Genomic DNA, 27,529 nt, shown 5'->3' on the forward strand with positions numbered 1-27,529 from the left:
CACTTAATAGATTTTATTTTTTTAGAGAAATTTCTAAATTAGGAATTCCTAAATCTTCTCTTTCCTATTGGAAATGTAGAATATTGTTACATCGACTAGGGGTAATTCCCAACTCAAATGAAGTTAGAAATTTGAAATTCAAAGGGACAAAGAAAATCCCATTTAGGTGGGATCTTTTATGAAAGACCCTTGGATAGATTTTTACCCAGAGATAAGAAATTACTTAGCAGGGCAGGGGAAAGGCCTGAGTGAAAGTATGACAGGTAGGGAGCGCCTTGCACAAGGTTTACACAAGGTAGATCCCTGGCACCCTATACGGTTGCTTGAGTACTGCCAGGAGTGATCACTGAGCACAGAGCAAGAAATAATCCCTGAACACTGCTGAGTGTAATCAAAACATAAAATTTAAAAAAGGAAAGACTTTGGGCATATGGAGAAAAAGTATAGTGGGTAGAGCGCTAGCCTTGCACATGTAACTCACCCTGGTTCTGTCTCTGGCACCCTATATGGTCTCCTGATCTTTGCCAGGAGTAATTACTGACCTCAAAGCCAGATACAAGCCCTGAACACCTCTGGGTGTGGCCCATCACCCCCTTCCCCAACCACGCCCCCCCATAAAAAGACTGTTATGAGCGTTGGAAGCCATTCTGCTCTCTATTACATGATCCCCTATCTCCCTGTGATCTTTTCATGAGCATGCCTTACCTTCCAAATATGCACTCAGCATATTATATGCTTCATCTTATCCTCATGACAACTCTCAAGGGTATCTGGTGTGCCCCTCTTGTCAGATGAGGTTACAGAGCCTTAGAATATATACCATAGAGCTCACTCATTCCGAACTTTGACTCTAAAACAAAAACCCCATTCTCTTCACTGCCAAAATGCTGCTTTCTTTCTCGCTCACTCTTTTCTGCCTAGCATTTGATAGAGGGTGCCCGCAGGTAGCTAATCAAATTTAACCAAGAAAGAAGAAGTAGGCTGTAGAAACGTAGTGATGGGGAGGGTCTGAGGTCCTCAGTTATTCCCAGAACCCCAACTCAGCAGAAGCCTGCAAGACTCTTAGGAAATTTGAGCGTCTTAGAGGAACTAAGGGAAAGGAAGGCTTCAGAACACTACTTTCACTGCGTTTGACCTACAATCAAAGAACTTTCTGAAAATTTAATCAATTCCTTGAGCTTGCTTACCTAAAGTATTCACAAGGCTGGTTGGATTTTATTTAACAAGTTTTTATTGAACTAGAATTCTTCTATGTCGTTTGTTTATTTATTTCACTTTCCTATTTGGTTGTGGGAACTGCCCAGATCCCTGTTCCTTTCACCTTTACCTTGTTTTAACTGTGTGGAAATACGTATCTACTATGCTGCGTCCTGTTAAATTGACTTCATGGAATAAAAGTACAGAATCCATCCCTAACTGACCCAAGTTGCTCTGGGTGGCTAGGGAAATTAGCTGCATGTGTGGGCTTTCCTGTCTTTCTGTATCTTTATATCTACAAGAAGAATCTACCAAAAGTCATAGCCTTCAGAGTTCAAACCATTCTTTCCTAACTTCTATATATTGTAAATAATATAGAAGTTGGGATAGTATCTGGTGAGTTTTTCCTGTAGGCCTCCTCCTAGTCAAAAATTTTTACTGGAAGGAGTTAGGTAATGATTTAGCCTATGGGAAGGATTTTGAAACTGCTGCATGCAGATGTCTGGCCACTGAGCTGGGGCCACTGAACTGAAGAGTCTGTTCTTGAAGCCACTGAGTTGACGATCCTGTGTGCACTGGTTCATGAGAGGGAAGTATCCAGAGAGGGCGCAATGTAATTAAGTTCCCATCCTTGAAAACTTTTTTTTTCCCTTTTTTCTTTTTTCCTTTTGCTTTTTGGGTCACACTTGGTGATGCTCAGGAATTACTCCTGGCTCTGCAGTCAGGAATTACTCCTGGCGGTGCTCAGGGAACCATATGGAATGCTGGGAATCAAACCCAGGTCAGCCACATGCAAGGCAAACGCCCTACCTGCTGTGCTATCGCTCCAGCCCCCTGTTGTCAGAAACTTGATGGTCTTGGTGACTTTGCCAGGGAGAGTGGCTTAACTGGGGGAAAAAATCACATTTTCCCAAAACTCAAGACAACTTGTGTTTTAGATGACTTATTCCATTTTATTTTAGAGGGTAAAAAGTCATCTAGACTAACCAAATCATCTGGATATGAATTTTCTCTCAGGCTATGCTACTTACAACCACCCAACAAGGTTCATGCAGTTACACTTGCGTGAGATATTCAGAGACTGAATTAGAAGAGCTGGCTGTTGATTTCATTTGTGTAATATTTTCATTCATATAATATAAAAAACACTGTCCTCCTGGTGTTCATTGATTTGCTTGAGTGGGCCCAGTAATGTCTCCATTTTGAGACTTGTTGTTACTGTGTTTGGCATATTGAATACGTCACTGATAGCTTGCCAGGCTTTGTCGCGTGGGTGGGATACTCTCGGTAGCTTGCAGGGCTCTCCACCGAGAAGGGCGGAGGAATCAAACCTGGCTCAGCCGGGCTGGTTGCGTGCAAGGCAAACACCCTACCACTGTGCTATCACTCTAGCCAATGATGTAAATATGATTTAAATAATGTAGCACTGTAGCACTGTCCTCCCATTGTTCATTATTTGCTCGAGCGGGCCCAGTAACGTCTCCTTTGTGAGACTTGTTGTTACTATGTTTGGCATATCAAATACTTCATGGGTAGCTTGCCAGGCTTTGCTGTGTGGGCGAGATACTCTCAGTAGCTTGCCAGGCTCTCCAAGAGGAGCAGAGGAATCGAATGCCAGTCTGCCAGGTCGGCCTCGTTAAGGCAAATGATCTACCCGCTGGGCTATTGCTCCATTTAAATAGTATATAAATTTATATATATATGTATTTCTAGTATTTATAAGTATACATACTATGCAGAATTATGCATATTATTTACAATATGCAACAGAAGTGTGTGCCACACATATTGCACTGTAGTGTGTGTAATACTTTGTATCACATTGTTTATGTTTTTATAATTGAAATACATATATAAATCTTCACATTGATGTCTCATTATGTCTCGTATGGTAATAAGTCCATTGTTCCCTGCGTTGCATTATCTTCCAACTCCTAGGTAATCATTGCAGGGAGAGCTATCTGGTATTCCTGTGGGCCCTCTGCCTTCTTGGAACTTTTCTTCTACTTTAGACCGCATCTTTCAAGTTGTCCTTTATTTCTCTTCAAGGACTTCTGGAAAATGTATGCGCTGAGTCATTAGTGGTAAAAGAAGTGCAGTGTTTGGATGTTTGGCTCACTTTCCATGTGAAACCATTTAGAAATTTTGAGGGTAGCACAATGATGACCATATCAGTGGGGTGAGAGCAAGGGCAGAGGTTCACCTGTGTTCCTACTTGAACTTACTGTCTGTAATCCACTGGGTCATTTCCCCTGGTCCAGAAAACTTGCATTGCTGAAGACGGGATCTCTCTTATGCCTCTACTTCATTCTCTTTCCTCTCCTCTGGATTTAATTTTGTTTTATTCTATTAATTCTAGGGTCTTACCCTGCAGTGCCCAAGACCTATGCCCCGCTGAGTGCTCAGTTGCTTTGAATTGAGCTGTGGATACTATTGCAATGCTAGGGACTGAACTAGGGCTACTATTTTTCCAACCCATTCATATTGCCCTTTAACCATTTTCTTTTATAATTATTTTAACAATATGTTTATAATTTAATCTAAAATATATTAAATAATGTGCTTTATATTTTTCTATATTAGTATTTTTTAAACTTTTAATTTATTTATTTTTTGGTTTTGGGGTCAAATCCAGTTGTGGTCAGGAGTTACTCCAGGTTCTGCACTCAGGGCTCATTCCTAGTGAGCTCCATGTGGAGTGCTGGGAATAAATTCTAGGTCAGCTTGCATGTAAGGCAAGCGCCTTACTCTCTGGCCCTCAGTATTTTATATTTAACATTTTCTGTTATTGTAAATGTGTCATCAAGAAGATTATAACTTATTTAGCATAAAGTATATTTCTGAATAAAGCTTTCTATGCATTAAAAGATATTTCCCTAATATAAATTCTCAGAAGTGGAATTATTGAGTAGTAGGCGTGAAATTTCAAAGTCTGTTGTACTGAAGAAACATCGCTTCCTGAATTGATCTGCCAGGAAGTACCTGTTCCTAGTGTAAGCAAGGTCATTTAACAGCTTTGTTTCAAAAAAATACATCTGAATGGAAATACTGACTTAGGACAATGCATTCGTGATCTATGCTGGGTTTCAATGGTATAAAAATAATTAAAACAAGGGCTTAAGGTGCTTGTGTTGCATGCAGCTGACCATGGTTCAGTTTCTGACACTGCTTTTGGGTTCCTAGGTACTGCTAGAAATGACCCGGAACATAGTACCAGAAGTAAGCCTTGAGCACTGCTGGTTGTGGCCTACCCCTTCCCTATTTAAACAAAAAACATATTTTTACTGAATGTCATATTTACATATTTACACATATTAGAATCACATATTTATACACACATACCCAGTTTAAAAAATGCTTATTTTTACCCATTTCGCACTATTCACTAGATTTTGAAATGCAGTTTTATGCTCAAATTTGTACCCTGGTTCAATAAAAATAAAATAGTTTGCATGGGGTCAAGAAAGTGTCTAGTAAGCAAAGAGGTAAAGAAAGAGATGAGTTCAGAGTTTGAAATTTGTGAGATTCATTTTTGGGTAATTACCCAGCTATTGATATATCCTTTAAAAATATAAATAAAAAGACAAACTTCAGTGAAAACTGACATGGTAATTTCTAGTAGAAAGAATAAGATCAGGAACCCTTTTGAAAGAGGCATAGATAGACATTTTGTTTCATTACCTGTTGGGCAGTCAGCCCATAGTTTCATTCCTGTCATGGAATATAAAATAAACAGAAAATGACTGGTCTTGATTGTGAAGCTCTTTGAAGATTTTGAATCTCAAGGGAGCACTGAGCTGTGGAGGGAATGGGCTGGTCATTGGTCTATAAAGGTTATTAGATCATGAAGCTTGAGAAGTGCTTCTCTGGAGTGAAGTAACCTTGTTCTTTTGTTTTCCACCCTACCTTGTACCCACCCACCCTCTTTTTCCTGCCCCATCCCTTTCCTCCATCTTTCCAGGGGAACATGCCTACAAGTGTTCTTGGTGCTCCTTCTCCACCATGACAATCAGCCAGTTGAAGGAACACTCCCTCAAGGTCCACGGGAAAGCCCTGACCCTCCCCAGGCCACGACTTGTCAGCCTTCTCTCCTCACATGCCCACCACTCCTCCCAAAAAGCTTCTCCAGCTGAAGAAGTGGAAGACTCCAATGGTAAAAATGGGCTTCTGAGCCCACAATCACCACTTGGGATCAAGGTGGCTTGGGTTCACTGCCAGTCCATCTTTCTAGAAGAGAATTTACATGTGATCATTATAAATGCTCATGGGAAGGAAGAAATGTGAGAAGGTTGAATAGTATGGGAATTGGAGTGGGAAGTGGTGTTGAAGGGGTGAGGGTGTGTTCCAAGCCCTGGTGTTCATTCAGCCTTGCTCGAGGAGAGGCTTGTGATGGATGGGTTTGTGTTAGATGCTTCCACTGAGGTTATGAACCAGAAACCGAAAATGGGTGGAACGCCAGGCAGATGTGTTTATTTATGTCTTATTCTTTTTTATTTGAAATAGGTGTTGTGAAACTTTTTGTGGTTATGGATATGTATGTTAAACTACATAGAATTCAGAGTCGGAATAGACAGTGTGAATGGATGAGGCAAGTTTGTGTGATTGGGTCACAGGCTCATTTAATAGTGATAAGGAAGCCATCTGTAACAGAAGCTGAACTATTTGGAGGAAGTGGCAGTTGGGTCAGAAGGTTGTCAACCCCTGTCCCCACCTTTTTAAATTTAATTTTGTTTTGGTCATACCCGTCAATGCTCAGAAGTTACTTTCGGTTCTGCACTCAGAAATTGCTCCTTGCAGTGTTCAGGGAACCATTTTGGATGCCAGGGATAGAAGTTGGGTCAACGGCATGCAAGGCAAACGCCCTACCCACTGTACTAATGCTGTAGCCCTGCTTTACCCAATTTTAAACATTAAAATAAAAATCCAGGAACACGTGGAGAGTTGTTCTTATTGGCAAGAGGACAGAGAGACAGACAGACATGGAGAGATTTGATTGAAGCCAAGTGAGGTTGAGGGGACAACTTAAGAGAGAACAAGAATAACTTAAAATATGTATTTGGAGTTATCAAAAGAGTAAATACAAGTCATCTTTATTCATGAGATCCATAAGAAGACAGCCTTAGGAGAACAAGTAATGATAAATGCTGAGATTCAGAGCTATTTTTATGGAGTTGGAGCACTTGGTGCCTTGCCCTTTATACATACATGACATGACATAGCTTAGCTCCTTGCTGATACCCTGGCTTATAGGACTTTCTTGAACCAAGGTTTTGTACAGTGAGTTTTGTACAGTGGCTCATGAAATAAGCACACTCTCTTGTCCCTTGGTGGGCCGTAGTTTCAATTAGAGGAGTAAACTGGTTCTGCTGTTGTCATTGTTTACCAGATATACTGGTGGGTAGGGAGCATATGTGGGCAGGTATGACAGATGTCCCCTGGCACTTTGATAGTCTGATTCTTGAAAATAATGGATCTATTGCAGCTAAGGACCAACAAATTTGGTAAAAGGTAAAGGTAAAGGCCCTCCCGTTGTTCATCGATTTGCTCGAGCGGACCCAGTAACGTCTCCATTGGAGACTTTGTTGTTACTGTGTTTGGCATATCGAATACGTCACGGGGAGCTTGCCGGGCCCTGCCGTGCGGGCGAGATACTCTCAGTAGCTTGCCGGGCTCTCCGAGAGGGGCGGAGGAATCGAACTCGGGTCGGCCATGTTGGCTGCGTGCAAGGCAAACGCTCTACCGCTGTGCTATCGCTCCAGCCCAACAAATTTGGAGTAAAGAATAAAATCTTTGTATATATGATTTTTAGTGAATTGGCTTTTAAACTAGAAGTCATTCCTAGGGAACCATGTTTTCAGCAAAAACATTTCCTAGACCTTTCCCTCATTGTTATTCCTTCCTTTTCCTTTGATCTTGCTGCCTTGAAAGGTAGGTCTCAGTGACAAAACAAGGGAATCCACGGGGTAGCCACTCCATGGACCATTTTTCTCCTAAAGGAACTTAGCTGAGACTAAGATGAGTTGAGTTCTAGCAATTTCCTTAGTTCCTACTCTTTCTAGTTACTGTCTGCTATGCCCAGAAAAATCCTACCAAATACAGCACTGTCCTGATGCTCTAAATGCTTAGAATCATATCTTTACAAGATATGATCAGTATTCACATCTGCACTAAACAAAACCCTGGACCTAGGGACTAACTCTTGGAGTGATGATTTTGGATTCTTAGAAGCTAGACTGACAGACTGTCCTAGTACCTGCCAACTTGATGCTGTGGAACTCTTTGAAACGCAGTTTGCCTACTTTTATTTAGCTCTGGGAAGATAATTTACAGTATATGTAAGAGCATGTTTCCCCCCTTTTCTTTTGTTTTGGAGGGTCTCCTGGGAGTCCCAGCGAGTGGGTTGGACAGTTCAGTGCTTGGGCCCAGCAAATCTGGGCGGTATCAAAGCCACACCTGGTAGTATTATGGGCAAAGGGAAGAAGCATGTGGTTCTAGGAATCTAACCAGGTCCCTCTGTACATGGTAGCATGTGCCCCTGCCCGCTGAGCTGGCCCCTTTTTCCTTCCTTAAAAATTTGACTGTCATGTCTGTGGAGCCCTGAGTAGAAGTTATTTCATGAGATCATTTAATTTCATTTTTATTTATTTTAAATTCCCTCAGCCTCCTTCCCTTTGCTTTTGTTATGAATGTTGTTGTCAAGGCTTGGGAGTTGCAACTTGCACAACTTGCACAACTGTGGTGCTGGCTGGGACTCATCAGGTTGCTGGGCATATGCACTTGGGCCAAGTGCGTCCTGAGGCTCACCCAACTTTAGTCCTGCCTGCTGGAGTAAGTGCTCATCACTGAGGCATAGTGGTTAGGGTTGTGGGTTGTGTATGCTGGTGGTAGTTGCTGTGCTCACATCTCTCTTTAATTGTGGTGCTCACAGATGTCTAGTGAAGGTGGGATCAAAAATCACTGTGGTGCCAGGGATCACAGAGAGCAGAGTGTCTGCACTGTGCCAAACATATGGGGGACACCAGGGGGTTTGCACTCAGGGACCACATGCTTGTTAGGCAGATGCTCTTAACTTCTGTGCTGGTCCTTTGAGCTGCGAGCAGCTTTCTTTTCTAGGGGCCCCATTCAGCAGGATTGGGGGCGTGGGATGGAGCCAATCCTGGTAATGCTGAGTCCAGTGGTGCTCAGTGGCCTCAGCTGGTGGTGCTAAGAATCTGGTATTGAGTATTGAACTCTGGGTCTCATACATGCTAATTACCTCAAGGGCTAGCTCACTGGTTGGTCCCCTGTGCAGTTTTTTGTTTGTATGTTGTTTGGGGATCATACCCAACTATGCTCAGGGGCTCCACTGTATACTTAGGAATTACTCCTAGAAGTTCTCAGGGGACCCTATGGAATGCTGGGGATTGAACCTGGGGATTTGACTATGTCGGCAAGCACCCTACCTGCTACAGTATTTCTCCAGTGTTCCCTGTGCTGTTTCTAACGTTCATGCCAAATGACCAGTACTGATTAGTTGTATGAAAAAGAGAATAACTTGATTAGAAGGTAGGGTAAACAGGAAGAAGGCATCAGATGGGGCAGTCTCGTGAATGAATAATTCTGAGAAGGGGATAATTGATTCATGTAACAAATAGTTCTCTTGAATCCTCCCTAAAAATACTGCTTGATTTTGGACAAATGACCAATTCTTGCAGGAATAGTTAAGGAGCTGGTTATCAGGAAGCTTCTCTCCTGGGAGCTGAGTGCTGGATTCCTAGAAACAGCAAGGTCACAGTGGGGTTGAGGGTGGCAAGACAGCTGTGGGACTAGACAGTAGCCTGTAAATCATGGCTTGAACAGGGTCTGGAATGCACATGTGAAATCCAGTTGCACGTTTTAATGGGGAGAAGCTGTGGTGCTACTGGCTCTCAGTTCAGGTTTTCCACAGTATGGATGCCAGGATGCTGCGAACACAGAAACCCAGAATGGGATGCAGTCTGGGGGGAGTAGAGACCCATAAAACCAGGAAAATCACTAATGTGTGCTTGACGCTGAGTCCCTGGAGAAGGAGGTGAGTAAAAAGAGTTGCATGCTGTGCTCATTGCTATTTTCAGTGGTCGGATACTTGCACTCAGGCTCACTCATGCTCCTGGCCGCCGGGAGAGAGAGCCAGTCTGCACTGTTAAGAGGAAATAGCCTGAAAAGGTTATTCTAGAACCGTTTTCCTTCCCCACCCTGGGGAACCATGTGAACAGGCAGACTTGAGAAGGTGTGTGTGTTAGGTAGAGATTTCACCCCAGCTGCCTGGACACACACCTGTTCTTTACATGAGCAGAGCACTGGGGCTCTGGGCTGTCCTGTCTTCCTAGATTTCAACTGGCACGTGAACCCTCCAGATACTCTTCAGGAGCTGGAAAGAAAAGCAACAATTCTGTAGATAGAAGAATGGAAATGGCACGTAATTGCTATTCTAAACAATATATTAAGGGGAAATCATAAGGTTGTCAGCAAAAGGAAATGTTCTGCTGTGTTTGTGTTTATTGGGTTTCTTCTCCTACCATATAAATAAAAGGACTGGATTTTGTCAAGCTTTTCCTAAGGCTACTTTCAGTACAGACATGTGCGTGCATGTGCACCCCCCCCCCCCCCCACACACACACACACAAAGAAGCCAGAACAGTATAGCTTAGTTATGAAATTTGTCTGGGTCTGGCATGCAGTGCATGGGAAACAGATACAGAACTGTTACTTCAGCCATATCTCTATAAGAAATCGGGCCATTGGTGTCATTTCATCTTTTTTCTCCCTTGAACTTCCCCCAAAAGAAGTTATGTATATTATTTTCACTTCCTCCGTCTATCCAATTATGCTCCATGGAATTGCCTGCCTGTTTTAGGAATAGCAACTCTGATATATTTAAAACAGAATGATAGATACCTTGACAAGGTACAGAATACAGGCGGTGAGTGCAGATAGATGCCCCAGTGGTATTCGAGCTCTGGTCACCACACCTCCCCTGTAGATCTCCAGAGAGTTCACCCAAGAGAGAAGTCTTTTCTACTATGAATTAGTAATGTTGAAAGGCGCTTTGTGCTTTTTCTATTACAACTTTTCACTTGTTTTTACCTCTGAATGCTACAACAATATGTTGAGGTTTAGGAGGGGAAGAGGCTATCCAGCAGGCTAGGGACCATCAGGGCCATGCATGGGAGTGCTAGGGAGGCAATATGGTGAGAGGAATCAAAATGGGGACACTATACCCATCTGGCATGCACTCCATTGCTTTGGGATATCTCCCTGGCCCCTGATTAGCACTTATTATTTCTTTTTAAATAAAGATAATTTTAATTGAAGAATCACATTCCTTGTTACAAAACTTTGAAAACAATTGTATTCTGCTTTCTTCACTGTCTCCCTTACCTCCTTTGTTGTTATTGATATTATGTTGTTTTTTGTTTGTTTGTTTGTTTTGCTTTTTGGGTCACACCTGGCGATTCACTCAGGAATTACTCCTGGAGGTGCTTGGGAGACCATATGTGATGTTGGGAATTGAAGCCGAATCGATTGCATACGAGGCAAACACCCTACCCACTGCTGTGCTGTCGCTCCAGCCCCTGTTATTGCTATTGTTGATGTTGCAGTGATGAGGCTGGGGTGGTGGGAGGGGGAGGGGGTGTACATGCGTATACCTGGCTCTGGTGCTCACAGATTTTAAGGTGTGTTGCTTACTAGGGGTCGCTCATCTGCTTGCAGTGTGCCTGCTCTTGACCAAGGTGCTCACAGCAGTTCGCACTTCTTTAGCTGCGTCTTCTGCGCATGTGCTAACCAGGGATCACACTCTTGATGGCTGTGAGACTCACGGGGGTCACTGTAGAGCTCACTAAAGGTCACACCCGTTGTGGAGCAACCAGAGCAACTAGAAATGCCTTGTAGTGCTTGAGTTCGCAAACAGCCAGACTGCCAGGCTCAAGCAGCTGAGCTGCCCAGATCATCCTCTGTGCATGTGGCAACCCCAGGGATTTGGGCTTAGAGCCATATGCTTATGAGCTATATGCTCCATGTAATTCCTCCACACCCCCCTACACACAGGCCTTTCCTATTATGATATCAAAACTAAAGTGCACTGCATTCCACTGGAAGCTTCCCATTTAGACACACTCATTCCAGAGAGGCCTTGCTGACAAACACAGGTATTTCCAACCATATCTTACCCACATCATCTGTTGTCTTTATTTTCCATGGCCATCATTTTCATTGAGTCCAGTGTTTTTAACCCCCTCTCCCCCCACTTTTTACTGATTTATTCATTTACAATTTTTTTTTTCTTTTTTGGGTCATACTGGCGATGCACAGGGGCTACTCCTGGCTCTTCACTCAGGAATTACCCCTGGAGGTGCTCAGGGGACTATACTGGGATGCTGGGAATCGAACCCCGGTCAGCCGCATGCGCGGCAAATGTCCTACTTGCTGTGCTATTGCTCCAGCCCCCGCAACTAAATTTTCCTTTTTGGGTCACACCTGGCAATCAGGGATGCTCCTGGCTCTGTACTAAGGAATAACTCCTGGTAGTGTGTGGGGGACCATATGGGATACCAGGGATCAAATGAGGGTTGACCACGTGCAGGGCAGACTACCTTACCAAACTGCTGTACTAACACTCTAGCCCCTACTAATTTCAACTTTATAGAATTTCAGGGATACCGCTTCACACCTCTCCATATAAGTTCGAACTTTCACTTACTTCACATAGGATGATAACCTCAAGTTCCGTTTGAAAACAAAAGACACAATCTCTCTCTCTCTCTCTTTTTTTTTTTTTTTGAATAAGGTAAAGGTAAAGGCCCTCCCGTTGATCGTCGATTTGCTCGAGCGGGCCCAATAACGTCTCCATTGGAGACTTTGTTGTTACTGTGTCTGGCATATCGAATACTCTCGGGAGCTTGCTGGGCTCTCCGAGAGGGGCGGAGGAATCGAACTCGGGTTGGCCATGTTGGCCGCGTGTAAGGCGAACGCCCTACCCGCTGTGCTATCGCTCCAGCCCCAGAATACTATTCCGCTGAGTTCATCCCACAGCTTTGTCCAGTCATCTGTCAATAGAGATTGAGGTTGATTTCCTGCTTTGGATATTGTGAATAAAGCTCCTAAGGAACATTGGTTTTCACCCACCCAATTTTTTTTTTTAATTTTTATTAGTGAGACACCATGAGGTACAGTTGTAGACTTACAAATTTTTGTGCTTGGGTTTCAGTTATACAATGATCAAGTGCCCATCCCTCCACTAGTGCCCATTCTCCACCACCACTAATCCCAGTATCCCTCCCACCCCTCATGCCCCCATCCCACCCTGCCTCTGTGACAGGGCACTCCCTTTTGTTCTCTCTCTCTCCTTTTGCACCCACCCAATTTTAAACGTAATATATAGTGTTCTAAATCACCATGTCCATGTATGGGCTTAAAAAGGTTGGAAACCACTGAGGTAGAAGAGACTCACTTGATAAGACTTGTATTCGATAGATAGAAAATATTTTTATCTTTGTGTGCCATAGTGTTTCTCTTACAACTGTGCCAATGTGCTACTGTGGTCTGAAAGTAGCCATAAGCAATATGTAAACAAATAAATAAAAATATAGAAGAGTGGGGCTGGAGAAGTATTACAGTAGCCAACCTAGGTTTGGTCCCTGGTGTCTCATATGATCCCCGTCAAGAGTGGTCCCTGAGCACTGCAGGATGTGCCCTCCCACCCCCACCAACCAAGAAGGAGGGCATGGAGATAGTTCAAGTGTCAGATCAGGTGCCTAGCATGGCAAACCCTTGAATTCAATCCCTGGCACGGAATGATCACCCAGGCATTCCTGGGAGTATGCCCCTCATTAGTCTCTGACAATTGCTGGGTGTGGCCCCTATTAATAGTAATAAAATTGGACAGGAGGATTTGGTTTTGAGCACATATCATTGACCTCTTCTGAACATGTTTTGGGGGGAGTTTTTGCAGTATTCAAGAAATCAATCCAATCTTTAATAAATGCTATTACAGATCGTTATAAATAACATGGAATATTCTTAGGAATCACTTGAACATGCAGATTGACCTAAATATTTTCTTTGTCTCTTATCTGAAATGTAGGGTATTAGAGAGAGTTTTAATAATATTAATGGATGAATTACATTTCAGTTTAAATCATCTCTAAGAGTTGTTGCGTCTAGCACCAAACTACCAACTCATTTAACCTTGACTGCAGTAATACTTGACACTTAAAAATTTAGATCTGAGATGTCTGCTTTCCGAAGAGAGGCTTTTCAGATTTCTAAATAGGTCAGACATAAAATTCAACCTTTAAGAAGATCCAATTAGTTGCTAGGGCTTCAGACCTTCCACACAGGTTCCAATTGCAATCAGATTTCTCTTGGGGTGAAAGAAAGAAGATGTGTTTCTTTAAAAACGCCAATAATGAAATGGAGGCTCTCACATGCATAATTGTGAAGCACAAAGATTTATATCATTTATAGCACATGGGATACAAGGCATAATTTTAATGGCTCAACCATAATTTTTAATAGATTCTGCTGGTCTCAAAATTATCTGACCAGAGAATACTAACCTTTCCTTTTTGACACCAGAATTTCCCCATTAAAATGTGATCTGGAGTTCATTTTAATGTTTTCTCTGAAGCGCGGGTTTTCCCTGTAAAGATGTAGACATCTCCAGTTCCAGGGGTAGAAGGTAGAATGGCTGGTCCTCAATTCTACTTGGAACTCTTAAAAAGCTTAAATTACTAGAACTGGGCCTCACCAGCAAAGAGGAATCCCGGACCTCCCCCTGAACTCTTCCTGCCCCCACTGCCCTTTGGTGTTTGGGCCACAACTTGCAGTGCTCAGGGGTTACTCCTGGCTCGTGTTTAAGAATCACTCCTGGCAGTGCTCTGGGGATCATATGGGGTGCTAGGGATCAAAACAGGTCAGCCTTGTGCAAGGGAAAGTGCCTTACCCACTGTACTATCTCTCAGGCTCCAGTCTGCTGATTTCTAACCCACTCCGCAGTGCACAATCAAACGACAGAACTTCCCCAAGAAATCCACTTTCCTGCAATTTCTGTAATTTTTGAATTAGCCACAGTTTCATCTGCCAGGGAGCAATATACCTTTCAAGTGTATGTTTCCCATGTCTGGGGGAGGACTTGATCAGCTAAACCATCTCTCACTCCCCAGTCTCAGAAAAATAGTTGTTTATCAGAAAGAGAAGTATATACTCCCCACCCAACTCACTCAGAGTTCTTTGCCACACATAGTTTCTGGGTTATCTTGTTTGTTTGGTTTCTTTGTTTATTTGGGGTGGGAACCACACCAGGCTGTACTCAGTGTTTACTTTTCTTCTGTGCTCAGGGATCATTCCTAGTAGGTTTTAGGGACTATTTGGGGTCCTCGGGATTCAACCTTGGTCTGGCACTTGCAAGTCCTTTACCTGCTGTACTATCTCTCCATTCCCACCACCACATGTAAATTTATTTGAATCTCTTAGTTCATTACCTGACGTCCTCCCCAAACTCAGTTGTGGCAAGTACTCAAAGAAATGAGGAATCTTTATTTTGCACTTTGTTCCTTGGCAGAAAATATGTTCAATTTACAAACTACCTAAAATAACTCACTTGGTTCTTTTTTGAAAGAAAAGTTTGTCTGCCCACTAGCCACCTTGAATATTCTTTCTCTGAAGCTAAAGAATATAGCCTCATTATGTTTGATATAAATCCCTCAAAATCTATTGAGATTACTAAGGATTCATAGGTCCTTTCCTCTTCTTTGACATGCTGATTTACATGGGAAGATTTTGCACAGATCACAGGGAAAGGGATTGGATTTGAGATATCTAGTGTGTGGAAGACATGATTCAGAGACAAAGATCCTAATAGCTTTGCAGGGGTAGTGGGTATGTCCCAGACAAGATGGGAATGTGGGAAAAAAAGAAAAGACTTAAAAAAAAAGATGAGCATGTTATGTCACAATTGATATTTTGAAAAAGTATTAATCTTTTAAAATTACCTGAATTGTGTTAGTGTGGTGTAAAAAAACCTGTCCACACAATGCATACATTGTCTTGGTCACTGTTCTTAATGCTAAGACATAAGTGCAAAGTGTTTGTTAAACAAAACTGGCCATGTCTGGACTGACCAAAGGATGTGGGGAATTGAAAGGAAGATCTGCTTGCCTTTTTTTTGGAAAAGTATCTGACTGTTTATGCCTAAGAAGGGATATGTACTCCTGCCAGAGGGGCTCTTCTCCTTTGCAAGCAGTTTTAGAGTCTAGGCAAACACACCCAGATTGGAGTTTGGCTGAGTGCGTGGGGCCCGGCTAAGGTTTTATTTACCAGTCCTCCGCTCCTTGAGAAGACATTCCAGGGCTAGGTTCTTCAGCTTCCTCAGGGACACAAAATATTCTTAGATGACTCACACAAGCCACCCTCCTTAGGTCATCTCTTATTTTTACCGTCTCTGAGTTCCCCACCAAAGTTACAATGATAGCCACAGAGAGCAAGGCAGGACCATGTAAAGCCTGAGTCTTGTCCTGGATTTTCTGCCTCACTGGTCATTTCCTCCACTGCTCTGACCAATCTGAAAATCATCTCTTCTGACCTGGTTCCTTGTTGATTCATGGTGTGTGTGTGTGTGTGTGTGTGTGTGTGTGTGTGTGTGTGTGTGTTTCTACTGATTATCATAAGTTTGCCATCTGAATAAATATTTCCACTGAATTGGAGGTACATATTAGTCTGATGGCAGGGGCTTCAAACCTTGTGGTTCTGGGGAACTATTCCTGCTAGTATCACACAGTGATAGGGATGGAAGTTGGAATTTCCACATACCTGGTTTGTGTCCTAGTCATTTGAGCTATCTATCTCTCTGGCGTCACATCAGTTTTACTTTATAGAGGAGGAAACTTAGACCTTGAGGAATGAAATAATAAGTCTAAAAGGCATCAAGCTTGCAGATTTGGAAGCCAGTCTAGATCCAAAGACCTGGGCCCCCTGGGCTTGGTGCCTTCTGCTTAAAGACTTGCATGAGAAACTCACTTCTATACATGCCCCATCCATACATGCTCTGGAATTTTCCAACGAAAGCTAAATCCAAGGTTCTATTATGGACTGGTTTTTAGAACTTAAGTTAAAACATAGAGATAGCATTGTTGAAGAATGTAATGTGAAATGAAGTAAGACCATTCAAGTCTGGGATTTTGAGTACTTAGAGCCACAATAAAGAGGGGATTGATGAATCACATATGATTTTTTTTGAAGAGGTAGGACTTGGACTAGACCTAGAAGAGTGAGTAGGATTGAACTAGTCAAGAGAAGACCCAGCTTGGTGGGAGGGAATCACAGAAGTGAGCAGGAAAACAGAAGGGAGAAACTGGCATAATCATACTATGGGTAGGGCATTTGCCATGCATATGGCATACCTAAATTTAATCCCTGGAATCCCAAAATGTCCCTTGAGTCCTGCCAGCATTGATTCCTGAGCACAGTGTGAGGAGTAGGGCTGAGCATCTCTGGATGTGGCCCTAAAACAAAACAAACAAAACCCAGACAGGACCCTGGAATAGCGAGGATGCCTGTCTGATTGCACAGAGGATCTTGTGGGGGAGTCATTGAGAGAATGGGGCCCGAGGGGAAAAGAGACAGACCCAGACTAGAGGGGTACTCAATACCAGAAAGGGGGGAAAAGTCCAAACAAGGAAGACCTACAATGTAGTACTTTCCCTTCTGAAAGCAGGAGGGTACTTTTGGACAGTAAACGTGCCAACAGCTACATCAACAATCTAGAATAAATATGAATTAAAAGTAATGATGACTTTCCATTTTGAAAATGGCCACGTGAACTTTTTGTTTATTTCCAAATCACTCCAATTCATTGACCAAAGAACAGCTTTAAGGCAATCCTTAACATAAATGGAAAGCTCACCAGAAGACCAGCCTTTATATATGAGCACCCAAAATAATCCATTGGCAATTGGTTGTAGAGTCATCTAGGAATTTGTCCCATGCCTATACAAACATTGGCTCTATTATGTTGCTTTAATTTTATTTTTGTACAAAGCTGGAGCTATACATACTATTTGGGAGATGTTTTTGTCCACTATAATTGCTTGGCTTAGTATGGTTTAAAAATTTTAAAGTTCTTAAAGTGAAGAAAAATGATTCTCCTTCAGTTAATAGTGAATAACTAGTACAAGCTTAAAGTAATTGTGTGTGTGTGTGTGTGTGTGTGTGTGTGTGTGTGAGAGAGAGAGAGAGAGAGAGAGAGAGAGAGAGAGAGAGAGAGAGAGAGAGGAACACAAGTGAGCTCTCTTTAAGATTGGATTCTCAAAATTTGGAAAACATTTTATTTTATGTTAAGCTTTACTCACCTCCTGAAAATTACTTTATTTCTTAAGACTCAGTCCATTTGAAATATTGGCAAATGGTCCATAAGTTAAATGACAAAATCAAGATTACAGACTGTCTAGACTACTGAAATAAATGTGCTGCGAAAGATATTTTGCAAGGGATAAATATAAAATATGTGAGGTAACTTTTGACCCTTATATTACTTCCATGACTAGACTTGTCAAATATTCTTATAATTGTTGGCTATCTTATCTGTCTCCCTAACTACACCAAGTGCTCTCTGAAGTCAAGAACTGTTTTAGAGTCCAAGCATTCGGCACACCATTCAATAAACATCTTCTTGATTTGAATTAGGGTAGCATAATTAACCACACATAAGAAGAACTCACAACAGTTCACATGTGAAAAATTCTGGAAATTTTAGCAACTTCAAGGTGAACTGTATTAGATAATGATTGGGAAAAGTTAATGGAAATGGGTTGAGTATCAGTGATCATGAGCTGCCCCATGCTGCTGTTCCTTTCCTTGTCACTTCTCCCTCTTCTAGTTAGCTAACTTCAGTCTTGCCCACAGCTGCACCTTCCTATCCTTTTAATTCCTGCAACCAAAGTGTCTTCTCCCTCTCCTCCAGAGAGAATGAGTACATTCTTTACTTTCTCTTATAACTTGATAATGTTTCTTTCTCCTTCTTGTAATGGTCTCTTTTTTAAAAAATTTTTATTGATAATGATTTTAATGCAAATAAAATTTCTTTATATAAAAGGTACAAATAACCATATGATTGGGGGAGGGTAAAATCAAATAATGCACTGCTTACAGGACTGAATTTTTCTTTTTTTTTTTTTTTTGCATTTTCTTTTTTTAAATTTTTTTAATTAATTAATTTATTTTTTAAATTTTTATCAGCTGGAGCGATAGCACAGCAGTAGGGCGTTTGCCTTATAAGCGGTCAACATGGTCGACCCGAGTTCGATTCTTGCCCTCACGGCAGAGCCTGGCAAGCTACCCGTGATGTATTCGATATGCCAAACACAGTAACAACAAGTCTCATGATGGAGATGTTACTGGGCCCGCTCGAGCAAATCGATGAACAATGGGAGGACCGTGACTGTGAATTTTTGTCAGTGAAACACCATGAAGTACAGTTGTAGACTTACGAATTTTTGTGCTTGGACTTCAGTTATACAGTGATCAAATACCCATCCCTCCACCAGTGCCCATTTTCCATCACCATGGCTCCCAGTATCCCTCCCATCCCCCCCTCCCCCTATCCCACCCTACCTCTGTGGAAGGGCATTCCCTTTTGTTCTCTCTCTCCTTTTGGGTGCTGTGGTTTGCATAAGAGGCATTGAGTGGCAATCATGTTTGGTCTATAGTCTACTTTCAGCATGCTTCTCCCATCCTGGGAGGATCCTCCCAACACCCTTTATTTGGTGCTCCCTTCTCTATCTGAGCTCCCCTTTCCCCTAGCATGTGTGCTCCAAAACATGGAGCAAACCTCCTGGTACTAACCTCGGCCACTCTTGGGTGTTAGTCTCCCGTTTTGTTGCTTTATGTTCCCCAGATGAATGCAATCTTTCTATGTCTATCCCTCTCTTTCTGACTCATTTTGCTTAACATGATACTTTCCATGTAGTAGTAATGGTCTCTTTTCAAATCCTTGCACTCTGTGTAGTTCCTTCACCTTATCTTCTGGAATGTTCTTGCACCTTCTTCAGTGATCTCAGTGGCCAGGTTCACAGGCTTCCTTCATGCTCTGGAATTCCAATATACTAGACTCAACGATCATGACAGACTTAGTCTTTTCAGCTTGAGAGATTGATCTCCTTCCTAACTGCATTCTGTATTACGACTTGCCATCTGTGACTAAATTCACCATAGCCACTCCACCTCCAGCATTCTGAATTCTTATATGTGTGTACATGTGAATGTACATTTGGGGCCTTACCAGCAGGGGTGGGGGGGGGGGGGCGGGACTGTCAGTCTTATATCTAGCTGTACTTTAAAAAACCAGTGCAAGGGAATGAAACCTGGCTACTCCGGACATGTACTACAGCCATTTGAGTTTTCTCCTTTGGCCCGGCATACTGAATTCTTTATTTGTTCTGATCAGTACTTTATGGTATCATTGCCTTCTCAACCCAACCCAGACTCTTGGATTAGCATTTCAGATGGGGGTTTCTTTAGCTCTCTTGTCCTGCTCTGGTTTTCAATTTGCCAGACCCTCAGTACAGCTGGTAGGGCGTTTGCCTTGCACGCAGCCAACCCGAGTTCGATTCCTCCGCCCCTCTCAGAGAGCCCGGCAAGCTACCGAGAATATCCCGCCCGTACGGCAAAGTCTGGCAAGCTACCCATGATGTATTTGACATGCCAGACACAGTAACAACAAGTCTCACAATGTTACTGGGCGCACTCGAGCAAATAGATGAACAACGGGAGGACAGTGACAGTGACACCCCTTAATAATTCCTCACCCTGCACTTCCTTTGATTCAAGCCCATCTTGTGGACTCCAGTCTCAAGATTTTCCAGGTGCTTTCTACAGTTGCTGGTAGCACTGTAGCACTGTCCTCCCATTGTTCATCGATTTGCTCGAGCGGGCCCAGTAACGTCCCCATTTTGAGACTTGTTTCTGTATTTGGCATATTGAATATGTCACGGGTAGCTTGCCAGGCTTTGTCATGCTAGTGTTAACTGCAAATTTGATTTGCTTTTAAAAATAAAGTTGTGCCTGCTCAGATTTACCCCCGTGTAACAGAAATTTACATAACCCAAGGTACTTTCTTCAGCCAAAGAAATGGGAATGGAGTCAGAACAGGGTGCTCCACGTTGCATATCACTGCCATCTATCTTGCCTGCCCCAAAGCAAGCAGTGAATAACTGGAGTCAGCAGCTATAGAGTTAACAGTCACAAACAAATTATTGTCCTTGTGAGTTGTAATTTTACTGTTACTCTGATTTTTTTACGGTATTTCACAATTTTGCCCGTGGGTAAATTTTTAATTAGGAGTACAGAAAAGGAAGGAGGAAGAAATCCGTATCTTCCATACAAGCTAGCAAGAACGATGCCACAAGCATATCTACTAGAAGAAGCAATTACAATAACTAAATCAAAGAGAAATAGTGAAGTGGAGGTAAAATTCCCAACTACATTAAAGTCAGTGAATTGTATGTTTTATGTAACAATAAAAGATCATTGTTTCTAATAAACCTATAATACACTTGTCTGTTTTTCTGTGGTGCCCAGGATGGAACCCAGGGCCTCACACATACTAAATATGCCCTCTCCCATTGACCACTTCCTGCTGCTTCCACTCTATACTTTCAAATTGTGGGGGATTTTTTACCTACATGATGAAGGGCTGGGGGAGGAAAAAAGCTTAAAATTTAAAATTTAAGCTGTGTTTGAAAAATGGATTTATTTTTTCTTTTCATTTAAATGACTTTCTCACATGCTTCTACCTGTGTTAACAGAAAAGTTTTGCTGTACTTTTTGCCTTCTTTCTTTTTTTTTTTTTAACTTTTTAATTGAATCACTGTGAGATAGACCATTACAAAGCTGTTCATGATTGGATTTCAGTTGCACTGTATTCCAACACCCATCCATCCACCAGTGTACATTTCCCAGCACCAGTGTCCCCAGGTTCCCTCCCGTCATACCACACCTCATACCCCCTGTCTGTCTCCATGGCATTTGCCTTGTTTCTCTATCTTTGAATTTTCCAGGATGTTATCTAAATCACAGTATTCCTGGGGAAAATGTTAAGGACACTGATGTGTGTAAGTTAGAGAAGGAAAGCACTGGAGAAATGTAGGAAGGTGGTGGAATGGTGCGACTGTAAAAATCAAGTGCAGATGGGAAGTTTCTAAAAAAAAATGGACCAATTGGCTAAATAGTTAATGAATCGGGTTGTTTCATTTACCTTGAGGGCAGCTAAAGCCATGGAAGAGGAAAAAATCTCTGTAAACTATAGCATACTGACCAGATTGCTAGTGGGTTTTATACTAATGGACATAATCACAGTAAAAGTTAGCAAGTATTTGAACCAGCTTTATACTACACTATAAGGTTAAGAAGTGCTCTGAGAGCACTAAATGTTGTATGTCCGTTTTTTATATATATTATATATAATATATATTAAGGTTAATATATATTATATATATATTAAGCTACTGAGAGTATCTCGCCCGCACGGCAGAGCCTGGCAAGCTACCCGTGACGTATTCAATATGCCAAACACAGTAACAACAGTAACATATTATATATTTTATGTATTTTTAAGTATATAAGTATGTATATTTAGATATATATACCCCAACTAAACAAAACAGGAAGTACTGAGAATTGACCCCAGTTGGACAACTTCTTTATGCACTAAGCTTCTGGCTTAGAGAACGGAAGCAAGTGATTGACAGCTGCAGGTCAGGACCATCTAAGGTCGTCATTGGAGGGTGTCTCAACTTTTCCAGGTTCTTCCCCAAGGGTTATTATGGCCCTTGGGGCACCCCCTTTTCAGGGGAAGCGTCCAGATGTTTCAGGGAATCTTTCCCAACTTTATTTTTAGTAGCATTTTGGAGTCGTGCTGAAGAGTTGGCTGCAGTGGACTCTTCCTCTGGGTCATTGGGTTCATTCAGATTGAGCAAATGCCAGAAGGATCCACTTTCACCCAGCTGGAGCTAGTGAAATGAGGCACAAATGATCTTTTGGAAAAGCCAGGTCTCTGTAGAGATCATCCTTACTTGAGAGTTTGCACGGGGCATTGGGCCCCTGAGTATGTCAAGCTTGAGTGCTGCTGGGGTTCAGTTCCTTAAGGCAGGGAGTTCTCTCCTTGCTGTGAAACATGAAATACCCAACCTGTGAGCCGTAACTGGGGGTCCTTGCCTGTGTGTTGCACCTGAGTGTACAAATCTTAATTATTTATCTGAACCTTGGTTTCTGGTGTGTAATATAGGGTCTACTTTATGGGATTATCCCAAGGATTAAATGAAATTCATGTTCAGATTGCTGTAGAAATATCAGGTGATATTAAATTCAAAAAATAAAAACAACTTTCTTGATTTCTCCATTAGAAATTTTTTTTAAGGGATAAAGAAAAGAAAATTGATGTCTAACCTTGAAAGCTGAATGAAGTCCTTTTACATCATAAACTCTTTCTTGAGAGTCTAACATAATTCACTGTTTGAAAAGTGGTACTTAATCTGGAGCCCTGATGATAAAAATGTATTTGAACTTTAGAGCTTAATCGAAACCACCCAAGAAACTCCTTAGTGATTAATGTTCTAATGAGCTAGTTTAATGCATTGATAAACCCCAGTGTCAGCCCTCATGAGTATGATTATTACTATTGACTTTAATCAATATACATTTTTAACTAATGATAAATTTCATTTAGAATGTGTCTAAGGGTGGATACTTAACAAACATCAGCTGATTTCATTTAATTCACACAGCAGTCCATGAAACCAGAACTCCCATAACCAGCTCCCTGCTGTTTAGGAAGGAGTTTGAGGAAGATCATTGTTACTACCTGGCCAGTTGTGGGGTTGGCTAAGAATGTAGGGGGTGCACCTTGGCTCCAAAGCTCTACTGTGTCACTCTCTAAACCTCAGTACTTACATCTGTTGTTTTGCCGTTAGACGGCCTGAAAAAGCAAGCAAGTTGAGCCACAGGAAAATGCTGCTTTAAGTACTTCAGTTGGGGCCCAGAGAAGAAGTACAGCAAGTAAGACACTTGCCTTGCATGGGGCTGACCCAGGTTTGATCCCTGGACCCCCATATGGTCCCTGGAGCACTGCCAGGAGTGATTCCTGAGCACAGAGCCAAGAATAACCCCTGAGCATTGCCAGGTGTGGCCCCCAAACAAACAGAAAAATAAGCACTTCAATATGACCTTCACAATTTTATTACCGCTGCCATCTTCTCCACCAGTCCCTGGAAAGAACTGGAGTTCCCACTTAGATTTCCTCTGTACTCATCCTTTATTTTTGTGTTTTGGGGGGCCACACCCAGCATTGCTCTGCACTGGCTCTGCACCCAGCAGTCACTCCTGGTCAAATCGTGGATTATATGAGGTGCTGGGGATCAATCCCAGGTCTGCCCATACAAGGCAAGCATCATACCCATGGTACCATCTTTCTAGTCACTTCATTCATTCTTTCTTACCTGTTAGGCCCTGCTCCTCTGCTCTCAGCATTTTATGGAGCCTTCTGATGAAGCACCCCCTTGTGGACTAACTCCAGTGGCATTTTCTCTGTTGTCACTCCTTATTTACACTTGCTGACACCTCCCCCCAGCACACACACACACACACACACACACCTCTCCCTCCAGAATTCCTTGCAGTGTGCAACTTGGACCTCATCTACTTGAATGAAATGTCTTTCACATGGGTTGACTGTGACTTCAAACAAATAAGTCCACAGCCTCTGCCCCTGTCTCATCTTTCTTTTTTTTTTTTTTTTTGACCATGGCATTTGAAACTGCTGATCTTCCTCCCAGGAAAATGTTCCCATTGGGTATGTGAGCTGCTATGTGCAGCAAGTTCTCCTCTGGTCTTTCACGTGGCTCCTCCAAACACTGTTTTCACCTCTATTCCTCCAGCCTCAGTCACACAAACCTCAGTCTACCTGTCCCCAGCCTTCTCTGCTCTCCCCTGGTTCATAAACAGTGTCCTCAACTCTCTTCCCCAAATCCCATCCTCCCCACTTAACCTCTCAGGTGAGCCCCTGAGCCCTTTTCCAACTGCTCCTCAATTCCACCTGTAGTTCGTACACTGTGTTCTCAAAGGTTCTAAAATGGAATGCATTAATTTTGTCCTAGACTTGCTTTTTTGCCCCAGCTCTTGGTCCTCAGCTAAATTTGCTATATCTTCTAGTCTTTTTGGACACCCGGGGATTCAGCCAACTGTTGCTCACCCAGTCCTGTTGGTTTCATCTCTTCACCCTCTCACACCCACCCCTCCTTCTCATCCCCTGACTTGTTAAGTGCCTCCAAATCCATGCCATCTGTAAACTCCTCCTTCAGTCTCTTTGCAAGGTTGAGTCCCATTTCGTTGCCCTACCCAGAAGTCTGAAACAACCCTATATGCCTATTTAAAGGGGAAAAAAAATTCTACTCTTAATATTCAGCATGCCCCCCTCCCCAGCTCCACCCTTTGCCCACCCTCCACCCCCAAACACAGAAGGGTGGTGGGGGGGTTTTCCAGCTTTTCTTGTCTCACAAAGCCACATGCAAATTCCTTCTGTGGCACAGTGCCCCTTATGAGTGTCACCTTCCCCTCTGCTGTTCCATAATGCTGTGCCTGACTGTATTGGGGACAAGAATCCCTTCTGCCAAGCCCACAATATCACAAGAAAGGGAACACATTAGTAGTAGGGTTTTTATTCTACTCTTTTTGGCATGGGACAGCCCTATTTTCTAGGGTTGTAACCTGTAAAGGTAAAATGAAAATTAGTTGGTGTCCTTTGAATAGTTATTACCTTAGTTTAAAGAAGTAAATCAAGATTTTAATGTTTTCCCTAGCTCAGAGGTCCATTGTTTTCCTGTCATTCTGCTAACAATAGACAAAAATGCCCATGGGCGTTTGCTCTTTTCTTTGAATACTCATTTTACCTTGTGTTGTAGTTATCTCCCAGCACAACCTAAGAGCTTTTGAAATACAAGGTTTGATGATCTTTTGTACCTGTCAAATACCACACATGGAATAGATTTAATATTTGTTATGAATAAACAAACCATTTATAAAGAGATAATAAATCCAAAAGAGTCTTGAATAACTTTCCAAATCATATTTTGACCTTTGAGTTCAATCCTACAATAACGCATTAAGTGTCCCTGGGTTGACACATAGCTATTAAATCTAGAAGTAAGATACAGATCTAGATGAACTGTAGATATTGCTGAGACCTTATTAAACAGAGCTCCTTGGCTGACATCTACACATGTACAGTATTAGACTGTACGCGGGCAAGCTACTTGGTATCATTTGCTCCCTTGTTATTTTGCACATGAAAAGTTGGTAGCAAGAAGAAAAGATTGTGTGCTGAGTTTCTTTCCATCTTTACATCCCCCAGATGGGGACTATGGAAAACTGTCCCAGGTGTAAGATAGTATATTCAATAGAAACTGATAAAAATGAACAGTTCATTCTGTTAGTAAAATTCAGAGGTAAAACGTTATATACTACATTGTTGCTTCAACTTTACATGACAAAGTGTAGAATCGTGGGCTACTACTAATACCCCATCAGCAATGGACAGGTCTACCAGTTGGTTTTCTCACCAAGGGAATCCACTGATAACAAGCCACCTTCACCATGTGAGAGATGGTTGCTCAGGGCTATTGTTACGGTTTAGAGATACAGAAAAGAAAGACATTTGAAAGCTATCTCACCTGCGTTCTGCTTGAAGCCCTCTATTGGCTATTTTTTATTCAGAGTAAATCTCAAGCTCTACTTGGAAAACCATCGTTGGGCTCCACCTTCTGTGGGGGGCTCCTGTCTCACCCCCTCTTTCCTGTATTCTGTGCTGTTACCACACAGGATACTTGCCTGTCCAGTGCTGTCCTTTCACCATCAGCCTCCTGGTTCCTTCTACCTAGATGTCCTCCTGCACCTATCTGTATTTTTCTTCCTCATGATTCCCTTGACTTGTCTTACTTGTCCTCATCCTGGAAAATTTGAAGCTTGTTTCCTCCAGAAACTCTTCCTTTTGGCTGAGGGACCTTTCTTTGTTCCTACACTTTGGTGATCTCTGTACTATCATAGCACTGACCAGATTCTGCTGTAACTGTGACTTTCCGTTGCCACTAAAACCATCAGTCTCTTTGAAGGCAATCTGCTGTGGTCTGGGGTAAAGCACTTTGGGTCTCCAGGGCATAGCAGATTGCTTTATCCTTCACACTCAAAAGAGTTCTTGGAGTAAGTGACTCCAGCCTTCAGTGAGGAGCCAGTTCAGTGCTACACTAGCTTTGGGATGTATGAAGGCATGTTGGCAGAGCCACCCATTGGCCCACACCTAAAGACTTATCGTATTGAGTATTAGTTGAGTGTTCCAAGCTCAGTTGAGCCAAGACAAGGAAACTCTGCTGTCCATGTATTCTTCAGATAAAATGCCCAAACTCAAACTGAAGCCATTGGGGCAAAAATCTCTCATAGATAGTTGGAAGAATCAGGCAGTCAGCCAAGACATATCTTTACAAGGCATGAAGGGCTGTCGAACAAAAGATGGACGGTTCAGGGAAGAGCAGAAGAGATCTGCACTCCCTGTCAGATGGCTAGGAGAGGGCTGTTGAAGGCGGGCGAGTGTACCCTGGATACCCCCACATTTGACATACAGCTCAAGCTCCAGGTGCTTTTCAAAATGATAAATATATAAAGGAAATAGACCTCAGAGTGATTGCCTCTAAAGTTTGAGAATAAAATTTGCTCAGACAAGTTCTTTTTGGAACAAGTTGATTTGTGACCATACTGAGTGCACTGTGATTTGAGCAAAGTGGAGGGATGAATCGCTCAATGTTCGGTTTTATTCAGGTCAAGCCCTACACTGAGCTGAGTCCAAGCTCAACAATCAATCCCCTCTCCATCTTAAATACACCGGTGGGTTGTTGCCAGAAGTCATGTTGTGCAGTTGGCTTTGCCCAGAATCTATCCATCCAAAGCTAGCTACTGAACACCTACAGTGCCTAGAGTCGGGATGTATGCTCCATCTGTGTGAGCTGTCTAAGAGGTGCCTAATCTTCCTTATCCACCCTGCTAAAGACCCGTTCTTAACTCTGCCAGTTAAGATCAAATTCTTGTCTCTATAGGAAAACTATAAGCACTAATGGACAATTTATAATTCAGAGAAAAATTATAGAGTATAGACTTCAATTGCAGTGGAACTGAAATACTGTATTGTATCACCTGTGTTTCAGGTGCTATCCTTTGTCCCCAAGTGTCAGGTACTTGGTAGCACTTAAGGATATAGCCAGTGTCACCATCTCCACTT

The 27,529-nt window shown here is 42.4% G+C and overlaps 1 protein-coding gene across 4 annotated transcripts in view; it reads left to right on the forward strand.

The window, feature by feature from the left end:
- Positions 1 to 27,529, forward strand: part of ZNF462 (zinc finger protein 462) — a 155,732-nt gene that overhangs the window by 75,318 nt on the left and 52,885 nt on the right. For all 4 annotated transcript variants that reach the window (XM_056117031.1, XM_056117032.1, XM_056117033.1 and 1 more), the window contains exon 7: positions 5,159 to 5,350. In XM_056117031.1, coding sequence (XP_055973006.1) covers positions 5,159 to 5,350 — 192 coding nt within the window. The remainder of the gene's footprint in view (positions 1 to 5,158; positions 5,351 to 27,529) is intronic.

Source organism: Sorex fumeus, unplaced genomic scaffold (genome assembly GCF_029834395.1).
Source record: "Sorex fumeus unplaced genomic scaffold, SorFum_2.1 ptg000034l, whole genome shotgun sequence".
NCBI lineage: Eukaryota > Metazoa > Chordata > Mammalia > Eulipotyphla > Soricidae > Sorex > Sorex fumeus.